At 46.4% G+C, this 22,872-nt stretch overlaps 1 protein-coding gene and 2 long non-coding RNA genes across 4 annotated transcripts; 2 read left to right on the forward strand and 1 right to left on the reverse strand.

The window, feature by feature from the left end:
- Positions 1–47: 47 nt before the first annotated feature.
- LOC132472796 (putative pre-mRNA-splicing factor ATP-dependent RNA helicase DHX32) lies at positions 48–8,037 on the reverse strand. Its single transcript, XM_060072575.1, has 11 exons — positions 7,468–8,037; positions 6,850–7,043; positions 5,683–6,604; positions 5,223–5,450; positions 4,741–4,834; positions 4,463–4,612; positions 3,634–3,825; positions 2,780–2,923; positions 1,926–2,116; positions 1,289–1,479; positions 48–872 (listed from the first exon to the last, which is right to left on the reverse strand). Exons 1-11 carry the CDS (start codon positions 7,753–7,755, stop codon positions 707–709), a joined length of 2,760 nt encoding a protein of 919 aa, XP_059928558.1. The 5' UTR covers positions 7,756–8,037; the 3' UTR covers positions 48–706.
- Positions 8,038–16,656: 8,619 nt separating this feature from the next.
- Positions 16,657–20,596, forward strand: LOC132473776 (uncharacterized). The gene is made up of 4 exons (XR_009529475.1): positions 16,657–17,704; positions 17,763–18,534; positions 18,613–18,676; positions 20,374–20,596. It is a non-coding gene; the product is annotated as an uncharacterized LOC132473776 (long non-coding RNA).
- Positions 20,597–21,524: 928 nt separating this feature from the next.
- On the forward strand, positions 21,525–22,734 carry LOC132472809 (uncharacterized). Of its 2 annotated transcripts, none has more exons than XR_009529185.1 (4): positions 21,525–21,631; positions 21,785–21,901; positions 22,105–22,190; positions 22,323–22,734. It is a non-coding gene; the product is annotated as an uncharacterized LOC132472809 (long non-coding RNA). The 2 variants fall into 2 exon arrangements; XR_009529186.1 differs by having other exon boundaries at positions 21,527–21,631; positions 22,111–22,190.
- Positions 22,735–22,872: the final 138 nt, after the last annotated feature.

Raw genomic sequence — 22,872 nt, forward strand, 5'->3', positions numbered from 1 at the left:
CAGATCATACAAATGTATATATTTTGTTGACTGAACAGAATTTAAATATGATATTAATATCTTCAGCTTAAGTTGGTAAGATAATGATGAATTACGGAGAGAGAGGGTTAAGTTGTTAAGAGGGCATCTGAAAAAAATAGTATGACGAATCAGAATTTAGCCAAGATCAATTAGGTTTTTATTGTAAAGTGCAAATGCTGAATAAAGGATCCCTCTCTTAAAAAATATAAGATGAAACAATAACTGAGAATTTTATGACATGAATGTGATTAAGCTGCTCATTGCAACAATTTTACCATAATGTAATGCAATGACACTGATTTATTTGAAATACATAGAGATGTACAGCAGAGCTAAGGGATAACCTTATTGCTCTGATGTAAAATCCACATAAGATGTGTCCAAAGCAGTAATGTAGCCAAGTATATTTCTAAAGCACCCTTCAAACACATTGGTCAGTGCTTAATAACATAGGCAGGGATCCCATGTCTACTAAAGTTAAAAAGGACAATCAATAAAATACTTTTTAATTTAGAAGAAAATATTAAAAAAATGTAAATGGTAAAAAGTTAACCAGGTCGGACCTACATTTACATAAAAAGCTGTGGCAAGTAGAAACGTTTTGAGCCCTGATTTAAAAGTTGATTGTGTTGAGGCAGACCTCGGATGTTCCTCAAGTGTGCTCCGGATATGCGGGGGATACAAGTCACTGGACGACACAGCGCGTGTCCGCCTGCTGCTCCTCTTCCAACGGAGCAGTTTCCCTCCCTGGAGAATGAGGAGAACCGTGGTTCAGAAGGTCTTGGAGAAACTCCTTGCTCCCACTTAGTGGAAGGTTGTAGAAGAAGTACTGAGGCGCCATCTCGATAAACCTGGTGCAGAAAGGAGAGGGAGGAGGTTGGCAGAGTAAATGTACAATAAATATATTATTGAACCTGTTTTAAATAGTTATCATGATGGCAAAACATTACATGAATGACATGTCACTCTCAAAAAATCAGATTCTACAATATGTTGCAAATAAAATATACACGTAAGGTGAATTAAAAAAACAATAGGGACGTTAAATATGCAGAAAGATAAATGCTCTGCATTCTGCCCAGTTGTTTTAGATAAAATAAGTCATGCAACCAGCTACTTGTTGATTTTTCTGGGCCTCAAGTACATGTCACTTTGGACATACGAGTCTGATAAATGACTCAATATGATAATAGTTATATTGAGTGTGCACAAAGTAAATCAACGCTTGTTCTCCCATGTGGGAACAGCGCGTGGCTCTTGTCCGTACTCTTCCGGAGCGATGCGTGTGACGGTCCTCAGACAGTTGTCCTCCCAGAAGGAGAAGTGGTGGAACAGGACCCACTGCGGCAGCCCCAGCTTGGGGGTCCTGGCTCCGTATCCCGACAGGGGGTGTATCTGGGCCACGTGTTTATTGGTCAGGATCAAGTAGTTCCCCGAGCCGTCCGTCTCCTGGGCCACCTGGACATAGATCGATAAGGGTCGAATGTGGTTTTATTCTATCGCTGCTTTTCAAGCTTGAGCAAGTTAAAAATTAAAAATATATATTTATATGAAATATAGTCACATCTGGATGTACATGCATTCGATTTTAATACAGTTTCGACCAATCACAGGGAACAGTTAACATCTAATTACTCAAAGGTTGCATGCAGTATTTAAGTTTTAAAATAACAACGTGTAGACTTGGCAACTATAGAAATACACTTATTGAAAACCCCTTCGGAAACCTCATCCACTTGCGTGAATGAGGTTTCTTTGGTAGAATATTGTCAGGCGTCATCATTGTTTCCTGTATGGAAACAGGAAACAATGCGGAACTCTCCCAGCAGTAGTTCTGCTATAACAGAGCAGGACTGCTGGATCCCAGAGTACCATGGCCGTAACAACAACAACAACTCTCCCACCTGCATGAAGAAGCCGGCCAGCAGGGCTCTCTTGATGTTCAGGGTGTTGCTGCGACATCCGAAGGTTGCCGTGGAGATGGGAAGCTCCGTCCTCCTCAGGATGTGGATGAGCTCGTCCCGGAGGCGGTCGGCGCTACGCAGGGCAGAGAGGCTCAGGTGGTTGGCCTCACACCACTCCTCTACCCTGCAGTCTGGGCCGGGGAGAAGCCAAAGTATTTCATGTATCGAATGCACAGTACAAAAGAGGGTCCCTCTAGACACTGGGCCGAGGGTCCACTACGTGATCAAAATAAAAGAGACAGAAAAAATGGACAACTTTCTTTTTAAGTGACCAAACAGTATCTTCCAGGGTAGCACTGTGAAGATTGTAAGATAGAGGTTTCTGACGCCGGAAACCTTTTTGTGGTCGTTAGTCTCCAATCTCTATATACAATTAACGATTTCATCGTTTGCCAGTCGCTCCTATCCAAAATGACTTATTGAAAGACTTGCATGTCGTTAAGGGGTAGGGGGTAGTGCCTCTTGCTCAAGGATATCTAAAGGTAGACTGCAGACATTAGGCATCCTATCGGGCCTCATATTTGTTGTTGTCAGGAAGCTATTTTGGCAGCCATATATTTGAACATAACTGCTGTTCTGTGCCTCTGTATGTTATACCCCAGAAAGTAAGTTCACCAAATCTCTGAAAATCCTTTCTACATTTCAATGCAATGAAGTGATTCATGAGATCACCATGCATCCCCCCGCTGTGTTTCCCCACAATGCATTGTGGTAAGCCACCAAATGGCTCCTTGTGTATGTTGTCTCTGCTGCTGCCTTCTGACTACAGCATCTGGAGGGGCCTCATCACTCACAGGGGTCCTGCCGGCTCTGCTGGAAGGCTTTGAAGACGTTGATGAGGGTGAAGTGGTCTCCCGCCGGGTGCTGGAACTTCATGAGGCTCCGGCAGGACGGATCTGCTCTCAGGCCCACCGAGGGAGCCCGGAAACAGCTGGGTGCTGACGGAGACACGGGGGTGGAGGAGCGTTGTTTACCAACACAATGACAACTGGATGGATAGTGTTACAGTCGCATGAATGGATTAAGTACATCTGGGATAGATTCACGCCGGGAACCATCCGAAACAGCCTTTCGACCAGATGCTCGATATTTTGCGAGGTTTCTCTCTTGGATTGTGCTATTGGCGGCGCTTAAATAACGTTCAGGGAATGAAGCACGTCGATTCTCTTTGCTACTGGAAAATAATTTCAAGGACCTGGATGACCGTTCTTACCATTTCCAATTACATTGGCAGCAAAAAGTTAACATTTAAAGATAACAAAAATACATACATACATATCCGTTATCTTAACCCGCCAATACCATCTGTACCTGCTCGGATTGTAAAAGTATGAACATTTTTGCATAATAAAAGAAGAGTCACTGACTGAAATGCTGAACAATGAGGGTCAGGGTTAGGGCTAGTTATTAACCGACATCATGTTCTGTACCCCCTACAATGCACTTAGAGGGCCCCTATTTAACCACCAGGTGTGACTTTGATTAGCCATTACAAGCCCTTTCAAAATCGACCCCTCGAGTTCCATCCCACAGGTGAGGGTCCACCCAGATGTAAGCTGGTACAGTTCACTTAATATAGCTTGATAGGTGCCCTTCGACCCACTGGATATCAGTAATGGAAGGTGTTCAGCGCGACAGCCCGTCCGACCTGTGAGCATGGCAGCGATGGTGACCACCTCGTCCACGCAGTCGAACTCGCAGGAGGCAAGGAGGGTCTTGGCCATCTGGGGGTCCAGCGGGAACTCAGACATGATGATGCCCATCTCAGACAGGTTTCCGTCATCGTCCAGCGCCGCCAGGTAGTCCAGCTCCTCCAGAGCCTGCATCAGGCCCTCCGGCTCTGGGGGTGGAGACGGGTGGAGGGCGGGTGGAGAATGGTTTTAGGAATAGGCTCAGAAGGTTCCAATAGGAGACTTTATCCTGTGGATAAAGCAACTTAAAATGGAAAATAAAATTGAGATGGAGAAGAGAGATGGCAATGGAGAGGGAGAGAGAGCAAGGGGAGACAGAGAGAGACAGGTTCAGTGCGCAAGCAAACAACAACAACACACAAAGACACACACACACACACACAGTTGGGCTGTTTTTATGAACATAATGTTCTGTGTTGATCCGTGTGTGTGCGTTTGTGCGTGGGTCTGGCGTGCGTGTGTGTGGAAGCGGCACAGGGAACAGAGCCTGCCGGTTCCTCTACGATGCGGTCCAGTGATCTCTAATAGGAAACTGTTTGTTCTGATCTCCCAGTCCTCGCCGCTTTCTCAGTATTCACTGAATTACACCAAAATCGCTTCCCACAATAGCTTAGCATAAAATGAAAAAGTCCCCTTCTTATTTAAACTAGGATATTCCTATGTGTATAAATCGAAATGTGCTCAAGAATAATATAATTACTTGGCTTCACCTCCCTGTTCAGGCATCAAGGAAGCTCCAGAGATCAGGGTGAAGCAGAACTAAATCCCCCATAAGCAGACTCTCACCTGGTCGGTCGATGAAGTCACATGGGCCCACGCCACTGAGCTCCATCCTCTTGAGGAACAGCACGGAGGAAGTAATGTCACACTCCAGGATATGTGGGTGTGTCTCGTCGGGCAATAGCCGGTCCTCGGGGTATAGACAGAAGCACTTGCCTAGAAGAGATAAACATCCAACTGTGAATACTATGTCCCAGGGAATGTATGTGCATTGCATCATACCAAGTGATTAGTATTTATTTTATTTTTTGTCCTACAACACTGAGGCTAGCTTAGCCTCTAACCTGTTGGGCCAGTGAGTTGTCTGCGACTGACTGCTTCCCCCCTGCTGATTGGCTGAACGATGGCAGAGTATGTCCTGATCCGGGGGATGTACACCTGCAGTGACATCAGACCCACATGGCATCACCATCACACATCAGTAGATATGGTTCTTTTTTAATAGAGATATTACGTATGCTGTGACAATGCATCTATTTGATTATATTAGCAAAGTAATTGTGTGATTAATTTGCCGAATTGTTTTATCAATCATAATAAATATAATAAATTAAGTTCTGTTGCAGCTTCATAAAGACAATTATAATTTATACATTCATTGTAATAATCTTTATTTATTTGACTTTGACTTGGTTAAGAGGCAGACAAGAAATGTGTATCAATCAACACATAATTGACAAACAATAACAATTTAAGTTATCAAGTGAAATGAAAGTTTGGCGACAAAAAGCCCAATCTATGTCAATATGACATAAGAATAACATACGTATCTCTCCCCGAGCCCAGCATCGATGACAAACTTTATGGAGCCCACAGCCCAGAAGAAGTCCTCGCTGGGGCTGGAGGTGAGGAACACCCGTCGGCCTCCAGAGGCAGGCTGGCTGGGTAGACTCCCTGCCCGCCCAGGGTGCACCGGGGTGGGGCAGAGCTGGCCCAGTGCGGGAGGCAGACTGGAGCCTTCCTGCCAGAGCAGGTCACATGCCAGATCCAGCTCCTAAAAGAGAGAGACAGAAAATAAAATAAAGGAGAGATGTAGAGCAGAGTTTAAATAGCATCATTTGACCTCTCCTTTCCTCTCATTATTCGTTCGTATTGATTTTTTTTATCTGCATTACAATTTAATAACTTTTTTATTCATATCAAGATTCTGTATTCAGGCAGAAGTTGATATGTGTATTCTGTATGAAAGATGCCATGCGAACAAAGTTGAAACGAATAAGGCAGACCTGTGCAGTGACCAGGAACACGACCACATCGCCCTGCTCTTTGGAGTGGTGGATCTCCAGAACCAGACGCACAGAGGAGCAGAAGTAATCTTCACCGCCGCTTCTTCCACCACCGCCCCCAGAACCATCGACCGCAGCTCCATCAGCCCCAATGCTACCTCCACGACCAATACTACCTCCACCCATTCCACCGCCACCCCCTGCACCAGCGACACCACCTCCATCAGGACCTCCACCAGCACACCTACGGCAAACACCGCCACCACCAGTGCCTCCATCTCCACCACCACCACCCTCTCCCCCACCACCGTCACCACCACCCTCTGCACTACAGACACCACCTCCATCAGGACCTCCACCCGCACATCTAGCATAAACACCGCCACCACCGGTACCTCCATCTCCACCACCCTCTCCCCCACCACCGTCACCATCACCACCGTCACCGCCACCCTCAGCACCACCGACCACACCTCCATCATGACCTCCACCAGCACATCTACCACAAACATCCCCACCACTACCAACACCAGTAACTCCACCTCCTCCACCACCAACCCCTCCTCCAACACCGTCACCACAATCACCACCACCACCACCACCACCACCGCCGCCTCCACCAGCACCTCCACTGAACACCACCTCCCCCCCAGCGGGGCTCTCCAGCTGGATGTGCGGCCCCACCACTGAGCTGGGGGCGGAGCCAGCGTGGTAGTGGGCCAGCAGCCTGGGTCCAGGGTGGCTGGAGGTGAGGAGCACCGTCCGGAGCTCCGGCCTCCGCCTGCCCACGTCCCTGAGCAGGCCCAAGAGCAGGTCGGTGGCCAGGGTCCTCTGGTGGGCCTGGTCCACCACCACCACACCGTAGCGCCTCAGCTGGGGGTCCGCCTTCATCTCCCTCAGTAGCATGCTGTCTGTACAGAACCTGGTGGGTGGAAAGGAGGGGGGGAGGGGGGGGGGGGTTACATTCACATAAATGTGTGATCATAATGCTCATAGACATAAAGAAAATAATCCATCTATGTTTGGGAAAGCAAGAGAAACAAAAAGAGAGAAAGGGGGAGAGAGACAGAGAGAGACAGAGAGAGAGAGAGAGAGAGAGAGAGAGAGAGAGAGAGAGAGAGAGAGAGAGAGAGAGAGAGAGAGAGAGAGAGAGACCATCTTCCAGACCTGAGCACGGTGTCCCCAGAGCAGCATGTCTCCTGGGGTACGCTGTAGCCCACCTCATGGCCAATGTTGACGTCCATCTCGTCGGCCACTCTAAGGGCCAAGTCCACCGCCTGCTGGCCGCTAGTCTCAGTACACACCACCATACCGCGATCGTAACGCTCCGCCAGGCTCAGCTCTGTACACCACTGGGGTATCTGGGTTTGCAAAGCAAGGGCATCACTTATATCATGCTAAATATCCATAGGATGTTATGCATTCGATAAATTACATTTACTTTCGATTTTCGAGAAAGTTTGAAGAGCAGGCGTTTTATTATTTTGTAGGTGTGCCAATGTGTACAGTATGCTTGTTTGTTCTGACACACACGCACACACACACGCACGCACGCACACACACACGCACGCACGCACGCACGCACGCACACACGCACGCACGCACGCACGCACGCACGCACGCACACACACACACACACACACACACACACACACACACACACACACACACACACACACACACACACACACACACACACACACACACACACACACAGACTCATCATCATCATCATCATCATTGGTGCAAAAATATAATAATATAATGGTAGGCTTATCTACTTACTTGAGAACTTCTACCGGTCTTGGCAGACCCACTCACTATGACAAACTGGTTGCTGGATAAGCAGTCCATGAAGTAACTCTTAGCTTTCCAAACCGGCAGATCCGTCCTCTCCTTGAGCAACGTGTAAAACCTCGAGGAGTAGGGCAATCCGTCGAACGGGTTGATCTCCAACGCGTCGTCAAATTCACTGTCCGACGGACTAACGGAGACTGAGTCCATGTCTAAATCTCCCTCCACGCCTCCTCCGGGTCGCTCCTCGGCAGGTGTACTGCTAATGTCCTGCGCCATAGTCGCTGACGGGTTATAATAAAACTATGAACGGAATTTACTCATTGAACAAGAAACAACCTATCAAATACAACACAGGAAAAACAGTGAAAAAAAGCTACGAAAAATTATAACACAATTATAGAGGGGATCGTTTCCCATATGGGGGGACACGAATTGCGAACGGAACAAAACAATGCGCTGAACGAAATGACAGACGCGCCAGGCGCGGTCATGTGGTCACTAAGTCCCAGATGAGCTACGTGGGATCTATGGGACAACACGACATAGAGGAAGACCCGTCCGTTGCAAGTGCCCCTGACTGCAGCCCGCAGATCGAGGAGGGGCTAAATGTGGGCGGGCTTAAACGTTTAACCCCGCCCACATTTAAGGAAAATTCCGCGCAGCATCATGGACTCAGACGGAAATACGAGTCCATGATACTGCGCGCTTTTCTGCCTAGAGGTTGCCGCTCTCTGTAAACTCTATTGCGGGCCAAACGTTAAACTTTAAACCAAACTGCATTATGCTGCCCTGCAGTGCCCTGAGAGAAGAAAACATCTGAACCGGGGTCATCTACTTACAGCCAATGAGAAGCCTTGTGCAAAGGTTACCATATCAACCATAGAGTTGATAGTGTGGACGTAGCCCATGTCGATTACTACTAGCGTTCCGTTCACGAGGTTTAAGGTATCCCCCACAATGTTTTGTGTGAGGCACATTTCAGACTCAAAATAAACAAATCTGAGTTTGATTACGGAGCATGGTTTGAAATAAAGATGCGTGATAATATTTGAACCTGGTAGATGCAAATTCAGATAGGGCATGGGCGCCTAAGCAACCAAAGGTCTCAATGTTCTCGCTCGCAGCCAATCAAAGCGCGTTCTTAATTAATTCTACCCGACCATCATAAGCAACGCTGTAGCAGCGAGGCGGATGCGCGGGGTTTGGACACACTTGGCCATGGACATCGAGCTCCGAGAAGGTGCTTTTGTATGGCAAGCCACTATGAGGTCACTAAAGTTCGGACCTCTGTACATTTTTTAAAACTGTATCAAAAATCTGCGAGTGAGAACTTCTCCGAGATGATCGATGCTTAATTCAATTTAGACTTGTTACTTTGTGTCCGCTGTGTGTGACATTTGGTGGTCCATGCGGGAGTCCTCAACAAAATGTAACCCCCAGAACTGATGCCGCACCAACGCACCCCCGTACCACTGTTTTTTAAACCCTGTGCTGGGGATAGCGGGTGGTTACATAAAATTCCAACAAATTACAAAGAATAACATGAATTACCTATGACCGTTTGTAAAAACAAAATGTAGGCCTAATTCTGGTTCTACATCTTCCGTTACGTTGAAAAACAGCATGATTCTTTATTCATAAAAATGGATAGAGAAACATCATATAGGCATAGTATTTATTTATAACAACATTTTATAAACAAAGCATTTAGTTCAGATTGAGTAAAAAAATACCCCAAACAACAATGTAAAAGAAAATCTAATTCTGGTTCTACATCTTCCGTTACGTTTAAAAACAGCATGATTCCTAATTCAGAAAAATGGATAGATAAACATTATAGGCATAGTATTTATTTATTTAAAGCAACATTTTAAAAACGAAACCATGGCTCAAGATCTCCTCAGGTCCTCGATAAGAAAAGTTTATATTTCCTCAAGCACGCTGAGGAAGATGTCCTTATAGGTTCCGCTGGACCTCAGATGTTGGGTCAGGTCCTGCGGGTCGTGTTTGGCCATGATGGAGTCATTGTCCTCCTTACTCATGATGCTATGCTCCAGCAGTTTATCCAGGATAGGTGGGAACCTCCGGATCCTTGAAAAATAAAAAAAACAGGGAACTCCGGTGTTTGTCCACAAAGTGCTCACCAGGTCTCGCTAGAACTAGGCTACACAATTCAGACTCATGTCCCATTCTTTGTAACAAATTATTATATAGCAATTATAAATAGGATCGAGAGGGCGAGATGATAAAACTGAGAGAGAGAGAGAGAGAGAGAGAGAGAGAGAGAGAGAGAGAGAGAGAGAGAGAGAGAGAGAGAGAGAGAGAGAGAGAGAGAGAGAGAGAGAGAGAGAGAGAGAGAGAGAGAGAGAGAGAGAGAGAGAAAGAGAAACTAACCTGTGGACGGTGGGGTCGTACGGTTGCCACTAGGTCGACTGCAATTCTGCGCCAGTAGAAAATAATAAATACATGGAATATAATATAGATATCTCACTCGTGTGTTGACATTCTGAACATAAAACTTTCCGAGGGCAGCTCACAGGAGTCTAATCTAAAAAAAATGGTTGGATGATGACCCTATAGTTTTCACTCGAAGTAGCCTAATTCGCAATGTCTGGTCTAACAGCGATCTCGTCTTAATCCTAATATCCTTATTATCATCTCCATTAGTCAACTTACTCTCCAGTTCGGCCTCAAGTCCCACTGCGATTTGGTTACACTCTATGGCCCGCAGCGTTTCCACTGCTACCCTCCCGGCTTTAGCCTCAGTGAAGGTTGAGACTAGAACATCAGCGATACCGATTTCGTCCTTGTCCTCCAGTGCGCTGCGCCTGACCCGAGGCTCTCCCTCCCGCTCACGGTCCAACAGTCTGGCGCAAAACTTCCTCTGGTCTTTCTTATTCAGATCCTCCAGACTGTCTAGCAGAACTTGTCTTATCGTTGAAGCCATAGCTTACACCAATTAGTTATATATTAGTTACATATATTTTATGTATTATTCATTAATACAAAATGTTGTCTGAACTTCAACGCCGCCAACGTAGGCTACACTAGACCAGGAAGAGCCAATAGTGACGAAGTCACGCCCCTTCCCCTCCCTCGCCGGGACTCTCTAAATCGACGCCACTTCGACCTGGGCGGGACTTTACGTCCTACGTCACTCGCTATGGGTGGGTGCATGTGTGCGCGTAGCAGTCACTCGCGATGGGTGTGCATGTGAGAAAGGTTTTGGCTCTATGGGTTGGTAATAACGGTTCTGATGATTTTTCTGATGGAAAAGTGGTCTTTTATTTCCATAATCTTTGTTCAGTGAACGCATAAACCCGTTTGTTAGTTAGCAGTTAAACAAAATGCGATCTCTTTGTTTACAGTTACCTACGACCAACGTTTAAAGACTGATGATTGGGGGTTCGATTCCCTAGTGATGCAAGGTTTTTTCTTTCATTTTGGACTGCACACACATCGCGAGTGAAGGATACTCGCACAATGTACACACATCACTGTCTTTACAATTTCTAGGCAACCGAAGTTTGAAGATTGTCAAGTGGTTAACTCTTGAACTAAGACCTGATGGGTTAGTGGTCAGAGAACAACTCATTGACGCGGGGAGAAGGGGTTCGATTCCTTAATGAAGCTAGCTTTTTTCTTTCATATTGGACTGGATGTTTGTATGCCATTTTGCGTAACTTGTAGTTTATGATGAAGAAATGTTACTGGGGTTAATGTTAGGGTAACGGTAAGGGTAAGACACAAAGTGTTTTTGCAACACAATATTTCGCCCAGTCCAGGACTGTAACGCAAGTGTTGTACACTTCCTTGTTATTTGGATAACCGTTCTGCTGTTGGTGTGATGGCGCATAACACGTCGGACTCTCGTATCTGGTATTTCTACAACGAGACTCGTATTGGGGGTTGAGAATGAATTGGGGGGAAGGAACTTTGGCTTTGACTCCCTCAAGAACATGAACCACGACAAGGAGGAGAAAGGGATCTTTGCCGGGCAGCGCTTATGCACCTCCGCCTCCGGCGGAGGTCCCTCAGCGGGGCTCAAGCGGGAGACATTCGCCGCCAACAATCCGTTTCTCCTCCATGTCGTGGTTCATGTTCTTGAGGGAGTCAAAGCCAAAGTTCCTTCCCCCCAATTCATTCTCAACCTTGGCTGAGATAACCCCCAATACGAGTCTCGTTGTAGAAATACCAGATACGAGAGTCCGACGTGTTGCGCCATCACACCAACAGCAGAACGGTTATCCAAATAACAAGGAAGTGTACAACACTTGCGTTACAGTCCTGGAGCTCTATATCTAAATAATATCATATACATAGATATCTATATCATATAACATATTGTGTGCGCCTCCAGACGATATTATGAATCACAAACGACTTTGTCGGGTTCTGCGACGTCTCTGGTTCTTCCACTTTCACATCAACCTGAAGTCGACTGAACCGCGCGCTGCCTGCTGCCGGCTGCCCGCTGCCGGGCGATGGTGCCTCGCGGCAACCGGCGGCATGTCGCAGTTCATGTACTTCAGCGAGTCAAATCAAAGTTCCTTTCCCCCAATTCCTTCTCAACTATGGCTCAGATAACCCCCACGACAGTCTCGTTGTGGAAATACAAGACACGTCAAAGAACCGACAAGAAACACTTGCGTTACAGTGTGTGTATTCACATTGATGTGGACGTTGAAGAACCAGGAACGTCGGAAAACCCAACGCGGTCGTTTGAGATTCATAATATCGGCTCACACAGCTTTTGGCCGTGATCATATATATTATATGATATAGATATCTGTGTAGGCTATATGATAATATTTAGATATAGAGCTCCAGGACTCCCGTGTGTTCTAGAAAACAAAATGTCATCATAGGCCTGGGGGGTATTCCACGAACGGACGTTTAACAGAGTTAACGCTGAACTCTAGGTTGAGTGAGCCTGTGCCAACTAAACCAGAGCTGTCGGCACCGGTTATGCATTAGTTCAATCAACACAGGGTTGTGCACGTCCACGCCAAACCTATAAAGAAGTGATTTATGGATCATGGAAACCCTGATCGAAATGGGGAAACGGGCCGCTTGAAAGTGAAAATGTCATGTTGTCCTGGGAACCGGATTTTCAGTTCTTAACAACCGAACGAGAGATGGCGTTGAGATGTGCGAGAGATGTGTCGTTTCTTTCAAAATGAAAATAAATCAATATCAAGAGGTGAAAATCACTACCAATCGAAACATGTCGAGGCGTTAATGTATTCACTGCAAGGTACTGTGGAGAAAGCAATTTAAATATATTAAAGATTTGCGTGAGAATCTGTATCTCTCCAGCAAAAAGTCATCCGGATATAGCCGTGGTCTTAGAAATCTCTCCCGGTGGATTGCACGAATAATTGGCGCTCCGGTATCAACAGGGCTCTCATCAAAAGGGCATGCCATTGTGAACACATGGAATCTGCGGTGAACGCAGCTTTAAATCCCCAAAACCGGGTTATGTTCCAAACTTAACCTGCACAAAACCTGGTCCGAACAGGTTTGATTCAGAGCATATGTTGCTATAGTAACTAACATACTGTGTTCATTTTGGAACGGAAACCCTAGGGTTACCGCAAACCCTGGGTTAATTTGCCCGGTTATGTGATAAAACCGGCTTTGTGGAATACCCCTCTGCCCTATGAAGTGACATCATGCCCATACAATCATCAAAACATTGAGATCTGTTTTAAAACAGTTTGTCTTTTTTGACACATAAAAACTAACGTTTTTTATAAAATGTCATAAACTTATTCATCAACAAGTCATTGGATATATTAATACCAGAAAATAATGAAGAAAAAATGATATATATAGACTGGGAATCGAACCCCAGTCCCAACGGCGGCGGCGTAGCTTCTCCACACGTTCATTTCACACGTTGTTTTATCCTTCTTCTCCAGGGAATCCTGGCACTATCCACTCGCCATAGGCACTATCCACTCGCCATATCGATTTAGAGAGTCCCCTAGAGAGACGCACATGGACAGAGACGCGTCGCTCACAGGCGTCTGGTTGCGTCGTACTGTCAGATGCGGCATGCCGCATGCGCTTCACGCACGTTTCCTCACCACCACGGATAGCTTCACGTATTATTATTATCATAATAATAAATAAATGAATAAATATATATATATAAATCTATAATAAATAAATATATGAATGCGACACGTGGCGGCGGATTGTATTTGCGTGGTCGCATATCCGTTACCAAGGCAACCCGCTGGGCCGCATCTGCACGTGGTTTAACTAATTAGTGCCACGCTCCGCGCTAATGAGTTCACCTGCATGTGGCGACTCGTGCTCAGTCATCTCTTTTACCTGTCTGCTGCTCAGTAGGCCAAACTAAGCAGGTCGGTCTCCCCACTAACCGTCTAACGTCTCCCAGGTACGGTGATGTATACTTTAGGAGTTTAACCAGAACATGGTTGGAGTTTCCCGGTTTTGTGTGACAAATGACAGTTCTTGTAACGAACGCTTTTCGAAGTAAAACGGACCACCACATCTGGACCTGCTGTGAGTAGAACGTTTATTTTCCTACTAGGCTTACTTGATGTTTAATGTTGGTTCTTGATGTAATTGGACATCATTTGTAGTGTTTTTGCGTGGTTATAGGCCATTTATTTATTCAGGTGGTGTGGTTAAATGTGGATTCAATGTGCTAGTTGTGTGGGCTGATTTAAGACGTCTATAGAGTCTGATGTGTTTGCCAAATCATGTTTTTTATTAAGCCCTTGATCGTTTTATTAGGTGGATTTTTGCCTTTTAAAAACAAAACAAATTAAAAGTTAAAACCCTTAAGAATTTGATATATTTCTTTCAAGTATATTAGTCTAGATGCAGCTAAACTATACACAACTGCCAAAATAAAGTAAAAAAAAATGATTAGTATCAAGTTTTAATGAAGTTTCTACAGGTTAAAGGACTCGTTTGGAGAAGATTGGTGCCAATATTTGGGGAAAGGAATGCATTATTAATTCAAATTAAGTTAGCTTGAATCAACTTTGCCTCAGTGGTGTGGTTTGAGCACTAAAACGAATCTGCTCTTTCCGTTACTTCACAGGTCAAGGAGGAGAAAGTGATTCTGTGAGTATCAAAACTGAACCATGAAGAAGAAACTGCGAACTGTAAGTCCTTATATTTCCTCTTTATGCTGGGGAATTGTTTTGGCCTCCTCGTTGGCTGAGGTGGAAAGGTGAATGATTTAAATAATGTTTTTTGTTGGTACGTGGGCTAATTACCTGTTTAGTTTGAACATGTGTCAATGCTGTGTTAGAAGGGGTGTAGTATAGGTTCCAAGTGAATTGTGAGAATAGTAACAGGGTTTCTCAGAGTGCAGCCAAAACATACTCCAAGGTTTTGTCTAGATTTTCTTTCGACATGCTTCGCCACTACTTCCTGAACTTTGCATCACGTCACATGAGTTACCGTACTGAGGGTTCAGATTGAGTGATCAGAGATGCATGCTAGGGTTCTGCGCTGTCTGAAGCCTCCAGCTCTGTAGACTTGCCCCCTTCAGGTGAAGGCATGTGTCTAAGAGGTGGCTGTGAAGTCATTTACATGAACTTCGATGTCATTCAAGATGGTGACAGGCTCTCACCTAAAGGAGAAACGCCCGGGGATGAGAGGTGAGGGCTCTTCCTCAACGACTAGAACACCACCTCGGTCCTTCGCTAGAGAACCATGGAGCACATTTCAACGTTGCCCACCATACATCTTGAAGCCGTAGCTACGGTTTCTCTACCTCCGCAGCTGGAGTAGAGCACAGCTGCAGTCACGAAAAGGGTCCTTGGTGGGATCTTACCGCGATAGGTTCTGATTTAAGAGGACCGAACTTCCAGGACCAGCTGGCCTCCTCCATTACTCTGCAGTTCAGCCTGAGAAAGGCTTGCATCTGAGCCAGCAGAGGGCTCATCGGCCTGCTGTTCATATGGGATGAGGAGAATCCTACTGTAAAGACCTACCAACCAATCCCTGCTCTGTTCAAGGTCTGGTCCGTTCATGACCTACCTACCAACTACTGGGACGTCCGATACCTACCAACTACTGGGACGTCCGATACCTACCAACTACTGGGATGTCTGAAACCTACCAACTACTGGGATGTCTGAAACCTACCAACTACTGGGATGACTGAAACCTACCAGCTACTGGGATGTCTGAAACCTACCAGCTACTGGGATGTCTGAAACCTTCCAGCTACTGGGATGTCTGAAACCTACCAGCTACTGGGATGTCTGAAACCTACCAGCTACTGGGATGTCTGAAACCTACCAGCTACTGGGATGTCCGATAACTACCAGCTACTGGGATGTCCGATACCTACCATCCCACCACTGGGGTGACCTAATCAGATTACCTTCTCACCACTTCCATCAAATCCCGTCCCTGTTCTCAGGCTCATCAAAGCGGAAGAGTTTGAGTCTGAAGGAAAACAACTGGACTGCCTGTGGCTCTTCAGGTGGGCATGGCCAGGGTTTTACCTGGCCTGGTTGTTCATTCGGTCAGGGTTCTACCTGGCCTGGTTGTTCATGCGGTCAGGGTTCTGCCTGGCCTGGTTGTTCATGCGGTCAGGGTTCTGCCTGGCCTGGTTGTTCATGCGGTCAGGGTTCTGCCTGGCCTGGTTGTTCATGCGGTCAGGGTTCTGCCTGGCCTGGTTGTTCATGCGGTCAGGGTTCTGCCTGGCCTGGTTGTTCATGCGGTCAGGGTTCTGCCTGGCCTGGTTGTTCATGCGGTCAGGGTTCTGCCTGGCCTGGTTGTTCATGCGGTCAGGGTTCTGCCTGGCCTGGTTGTTCATGTGGTCAGGGTTCTGCCTGGCCTGGTTGTTCATGTGGTCAGGGTTCTACCTGGCCTGGTTCTTCATGTGGTCAGGGTTCTACCTGGCCTGGTTCTTCATGTGGTCAGGGTTCTACCTGGCCTGGTTGTTCATGTGGTCAGTGTTCTACCTGGCCTGGTTGTTCATGTGGTCAGGGTTCTACCTGGCCTGGTTGTTCATGTGGTCAGGGTTCTGCCTGGCCTGGTTCTTCATGTGGTCAGGGTTCTACCTGGCCTGGTTCTTCATGTGGTCAGGGTTCTACCTGGTTCGGTTGTTCATGTAGTCGGGGTTCTACCTGGCCTGGGGTTCTTCATCCGGGCGACGAGGCATACCATGTGTGAGCGTGATGACATGGGGATACGCACTTATTATACATCACAACATTTTAGGAAATGGTCCTTCAAGCTTGAAAGACGGCGACGTGGCTGCCCTTTCTAGCCCCGTCATGATAGTTGGCTGGCAGGCCCTGTGGATTGTATCTTCTGGACTCCTGTGCTGGGATGCAAGTTTTTCTTGGGCTGAATTGCAATGCATTTGTCGATGCTAGCTGGACCTGGGAGTTGGGTCCCCCTTTGAATCAGAAACCATCTTGGTAACATCCCAACTAGGGTTCTCTTCATGCTGTAACCAAGCTCTTCTTCAGCTGAGGAGGAAAATAAATCCTCGCTGGGGCTTCAAGATCTATGAAGAGGAATATTGAAATGTGTGCAATGGTTCCCTCCCGTAGGCGCTGTGGTGTATTCTAGTCGCTGAGAAAGAGCCCTCGCATCCTACCCATGGTGTCTCTCCTTGGGGAGTCCCTCTCACAGTCTTGACGGATGTTCCAGGTCATGTAACTGATGCAACAGCCCTTTTGAACACTGTTTCTCCGGAGGGGGGCACGTCTACAGAACAGTAGACTTCAGACAGCACAGTATCCTAACATGCATCTCTGGCCACTCGGACCACACCCGGATCAATATGACAATGCTCATGCGATGTGAAGCGAGGAAGTAGCCAAAAGACAGATTAGTTAGCTTTTTTTGTACACTGGCAAGCATTGTTAATTGGTAGATAATTAGTTAAATGGGGTAACTGAAATGTTTAGTCAAAATGTTTTGTACATAAACCAACAGCAACAAACTACCAGATCGCCTCAAGGTAAGTCTGTTGGCTGTATTTTGCAATGAGACGACCACAAGATCTTCATCGTCGTTCAGCTCAAGGTGAGGTGCTGGTTACGTTACTTAGGGATGGTTCGTACTGGAACGTTACGATTCCAGTATGACGGGGCTTGGGGTTTCTGTAGAGGTTGGTAGTTAGTTTTGTGCAGTCTGTGAAGCTCTAATGCTGCAGTACTGTGTGGTGGAGGATAACTGGCAGTACGAACAGGATTGGCAATTGCGTTACGTCATCCACACCTTATTATGGCGTCTGGCAGTACGATCAGGATTGGCAATTGCGTTAGGTCATCCACACCTTATTATGGCGTCTGGCAGTACGATCAATATTGGCATTTGCGTAAACCTCATAACTAATGAGCGTACCCAATTAAGGTAATCTGGCAGTGCCCCATTTCTATAGGTAACCATCTGCGATTATTGGTAAATCCTTATGCACTAGAAATTAGGAAGGGCACTCTTAAAATATATTTTTAATTATCCCACAAAATACCTCAAACTACTTTGATAACTGCGCTCTACAATCAACTCTCGATTTTCTGCGCATACATTTATCGGGTCGCGTAAAAGATGGAGACGACGGCATTTACCTACTACGGCTTTTTATTTCTTCAACAACCCAGCAGCTGAATGTGGCCAAGTATCATTTTACTATCTAAATTACTATTGATATTGCTAGTGTTCTAAATATCTGGGCTGTGATCTGCTCAATATAGTTTCTGCTAGACTTCAGAAACAAAAGGAAGGGTTAAATGTAAGTGTGCTTATTCACGTATTATCAAATGGCATAGCTGTTTAGAAAAGTAAAGTTAATTGTTGCGCAAATGCTACCATAAACCTTTGACTTTTGAATAAATCAAACTAAGCACAAGGCAACTAAGATACGTGGTGACCAAGAACTCTTATATTGATGTTCAGTTTATTATTGGTGAGGCAGTGATGTAAAGCGCGTCGTGGTGTTTTTAAATGGATGAATGTTGTGCTAACAGACGGGGGGAAACTCCAGGCCTTGCAGTCCTGATCCTGTATGATGCAGAAGATGTCAATCCAACCGCACATGTGAGTGTTTGATATTGAAGCTTTCACATTGATTCCCACAGTATTTACCCATCTTTTATAACATTATGATCTTCTCAGTGATCTCTGCAGCGTGGTCGGTGGGAGGAGATGTGGCCGAGCTGTTGAACCAGGCTCTATCGGTGTAAGTGGCTTTCGATCAATGTTGATTTTTGCGTTAAAAGGATGAATATTGGATGTTAATGTGCTTGATTATGATGGTTCAGTACCTTGATTTAGTGTTTGGAGTGTCTTCCTGAAGACGTCCAACCTGTGTCTAGTTTATTGCTTCTCTTTCTGAAAAATGTACTCATCGCTTTGGTTAAAAGCATCTGCTAAATGCCCTCAATGTAAATGTAGTTGATTAATAAAGCTAATTTACAGCAGTTTAGAAATGGCACGTCGTCTCCCAAGGTTTAGTTAAATATTGTACAACACAGCTGGTTGGACCTGAGGCTGGGGACTAGAGGGTAACCCCACCTGGACCAGTAATGGGGCAGCAGGGTGGACCAGGGTACCATCTCCAAGCCGCTCTGAAACTAATTGTTGAGGCTGATTATTTTTTATTATCTTTCTCAGATTTTAGTAGTAGACAGTAGTTTATACATTTCTCAATGAGTCAACTTGTAAGCTTGAAGTTAGATACTTTTTCCCCTTTACAAATGCAAGGGTGTGAAGGTTTGACCTCCCCGGCTTTGTTACCAGATTTTGGACCCAACTACTGCCGTTTGATGTTAGGTCATGACGCGTTGGTGGAGGAGGAGGACTGATGGACGAGAGCCGATGGAGCCATGGTGGACGAGAGCCGACGGAGCCATGGTGGACGAGAGCAGACGGAGCCGACGGAGCCATGGTGGACGAGAGCCGACGGAGGAGCCGTGGTGGACGAGAGCCGACGGAGGAGCCGTGGTGGAGTTCCTGCCTTAAGAATGATGTCGGGGTGAATGCAGCCAATCTCTAAATTGATTATCACTCGCACTGCTACTGAACGGTTTCTGTTCTAAAATCGGTTACTTCAGCCGTCATCTAATATGGCTGATTTTGGACCCAACTACTGCTGTTTGATGTTAGGTCAGGACGCGTTGGTTGAGGAGGAGGGCTGATGGAGGAGATCCGATGGAGCCATGGTGGACGAGAGCCGACAGCGCCATGGTGGACGAGAGCCGACAGCGCCATGGTGGACGAGAGCCGACGGCGCCATGGTGGACGAGAGCCGACAGAGGAGCCATGGTGGACGAGAGCCGACGGAGCCATGGTGGACGAGAGCCGACGGAGCCATGGTGGACGAGAGCCGATGGAGGAGCCGTGGTGGAGGTCCTGCCTTAAGAATGATGTCGGGGTGAATGCAGCCAGTCTCTAGTTTGATTATCACTCTCACTGCTACTGAACGGTTTCTGTTCTAAAATCGGTTACTTCAGCCGTCATCTAATATGGCAGATTTAGAGAAAACCGTCCTTGGCTTAATGGAGCCATCAGTGAAGTTTTATTGAGACTCTAACCCCTAAATGTGAAGGCTAGAGTCTACGCTACTGGTACAAGAATTCTACAAGTTTTATCGTTTGTTTTAAATATTGAGTTTCAGCTGAGGCAGAAGACTGTTTGAATAATGTTAACAGTCAAATTTCAAATGTGTGCTGTTGAATTCACAGAATGTTCTACCATTCTCCTGCATAACACATTTTCAAGTGTGTGCATGGTTCTTATTTATTTTTTTAACTTGCAGTGTCTTCTATTCCTCTACATTTTACACCAAAAGCCAGTACTTTGGTTCAGAATGGTTTAAAAGAGGCGTCCAGAGAATAATCCCACCCACTGCTCAACTACCACCCCTGTTTGTTACAGACCCGATGGCCTTGGCTGATGGAGGAACTGCATCTGGAGGACGACCATGAATCTACCTGCCAACAGGTGGTACTGGTTTGCACTGGTTTGCATGAACTGAACATGGTGGACATGAGGCAAATTCCCTGCTGTTTGCCCCAGACCAGGACTGGGTGATGGAGGGGTGGTGATGGAGCCGTGCTGAGGACCTGCTGGTGAAGGACGTCCCTCGTGGGGGGGCAAGGACAGCCGACCCTGAGGTGATTATACCTTACACTGCCACCTCAATGTGAAGGAGGAGGCTGCTAGACTAGCCACTCCACCAGCCCTACATCGGTCTCTTCAGCCATCGTTTTGAGAAAAAAGTCGCTGGGTTAATGGAGCTGTGAGTGAACAGGATTTATTCACTCACAATTTTGCTCTCCATGTGAGGCCGCAGCGTCTGATTTCTCACATGAGTTCTGAAAGTTGTTATTCTGTAAAGGGGAAGTATTATACCACCAGGTGTGAGTGTGATTAGCCTAACAAGCGGTTTTGAAAATCTGCCCCATATGACATCACTAGTGGGCGTGTCCACCTAGATCTGTGCTGTACAGATCATTCTACCAGCCTACCCAGTGGACCGAAGTAAACGTTGCTCATCTATCCAGCACAGATCTAGGTGTACACGCCCAGTAGTGATGTAATATGTGTCCGATTTTGGAAACGGCTTGTAAGGCTAATCACACTCACACCTGGTGGTATAATGTCCCCTTTTAAAATGAAGAAAAACTGTCTACTGAGGTGTGAGAATGTTTATTTTTTTTCATATCCTGATTGTATCGCTGACCCACCAGGATCCGCTCGGATCTACGATCGCTACGATGCGACTGCAGAGGTCTCAGGAAGGTAAAGGACAGCTGTGGGTCATCATTGTGTTCAGTCATGTGACGATCAGAACTAAGTGATTCAATTATTTATGGAACTGAACAGCATTTTCATCAACTAGAATATTTCAGTGTTCTGACTTAAAAGATTACAAACTATAGCTGCTTTGCATTTGCTTTAGTTTCTATGCAAGTTGGAAAGAATAAAACGAATCATATTTAATGCCCTCATTAACACTCCAGCCAGGGCTTTGGTTTAAACCGGGCGTCACAAGAATACCCCCCCCCCCCCCCCCCAAATTGCTCATCTACCACCACTGTTTACACAGACCAGGAGTCCTTGCCTGAGGAGAGCTGATGGAGGAGCCGTGCACCTGGAGAACCATGAGTCTGCCTGCCAACAAGTAGTACTGGTATGTTTGCATGAACTGAACATGACTTGTACTGGGAAACAACAGTTTACTACCAGACATTATAGCAAACTACCACTGATGTCGGACCATCAAACTACCACTTTGATTGTGCCCAGACATTGAGGCCAAACGGCCCCGTTTGTCCCCAAACAGGGATAGGGAGGTGATGGAGGACCTGCCTGGTGAAGGACGTCAGGGTGGGGAGAGTGACACCCGACTCCAAGGGGATATCCACTGAGGAGAGAGCTGAAGGAGCCATGCATCTGGAAGGTGAGTCTGTTGCTGATGGAACTCTAAACGGGGTAGGATGGGGTGTTGGGCTCTCCATCAAATGGTGCTGGGTTCCACCCCTGAGTTCTCAGACTACATGGCATGGCGCACTTCTGAATTCACCAAGACTCTTTGGCTCGGACGGTCTGCCAGATAACTGAATCGTTGTGTCCTTTTGTATTCATATCATCCGTCTTTGTAAGGTGCAGTTGAAATGCTGTGTCCAGTCTGGGACAGACAGACCTGAGCTGCGTCAAGCCTGTATCTCTGACCAGCTGGAGTCCCTTAGGTCAGTATCCCACTGCTGAAGATGACATGGATATCGTGTTCATTGACTACAGGTGTAATAACCTTTTGATAACGTGACACTACCTAGACAGTCAACTGAACAATATGCTGTTTTCTTCTGTCCACATTTCAGTGATCAACAACCGCCACTCATCGCTGGCCTGTGGATTCATCTCCTTCACACTCACACAACAGGACTTTGGTCTGTGGATTCATCTCCTCCACACTCACACAACAGGACTTTGGCCTGTGGATTCATCTCCTCCACACTCGCGCAACGTGACCTTCTCACCATCTGTTGCACGTTTGGATGCACCAAGCGTGTTCCATCGAGGGTTCCTTCCTCCCCACGGTGGGAGGGTTCCTTGTCCTTCAAGGCGTCGGGGTTCAGTGTTAGGGACAGAGTTAGGGACAGATAGCTGCGCTGGATTCACGATACACGCTTTGTGATCAAAATGGGTTCGGACATCGGACAAATCGCTTCCCAAAATGTTTCAATGTGCAAACGATTTTATAAAATGTATACTCGTGGTGTTTATATAAAATCGTATATAACAAATTCTACCTGGTTGTGTGGCTTTTTCTGCATGTTGTGCATTATGTGATGTTTAATACTGACCATAATGAGAACCTATCCACATCGACACTACCCTCGACCTCTACCCTCACCTTGACCCCCCCCC

Source organism: Gadus macrocephalus, chromosome 15 (genome assembly GCF_031168955.1).
Source record: "Gadus macrocephalus chromosome 15, ASM3116895v1".
In the NCBI taxonomy this organism is placed as follows: domain Eukaryota; kingdom Metazoa; phylum Chordata; class Actinopteri; order Gadiformes; family Gadidae; genus Gadus; species Gadus macrocephalus.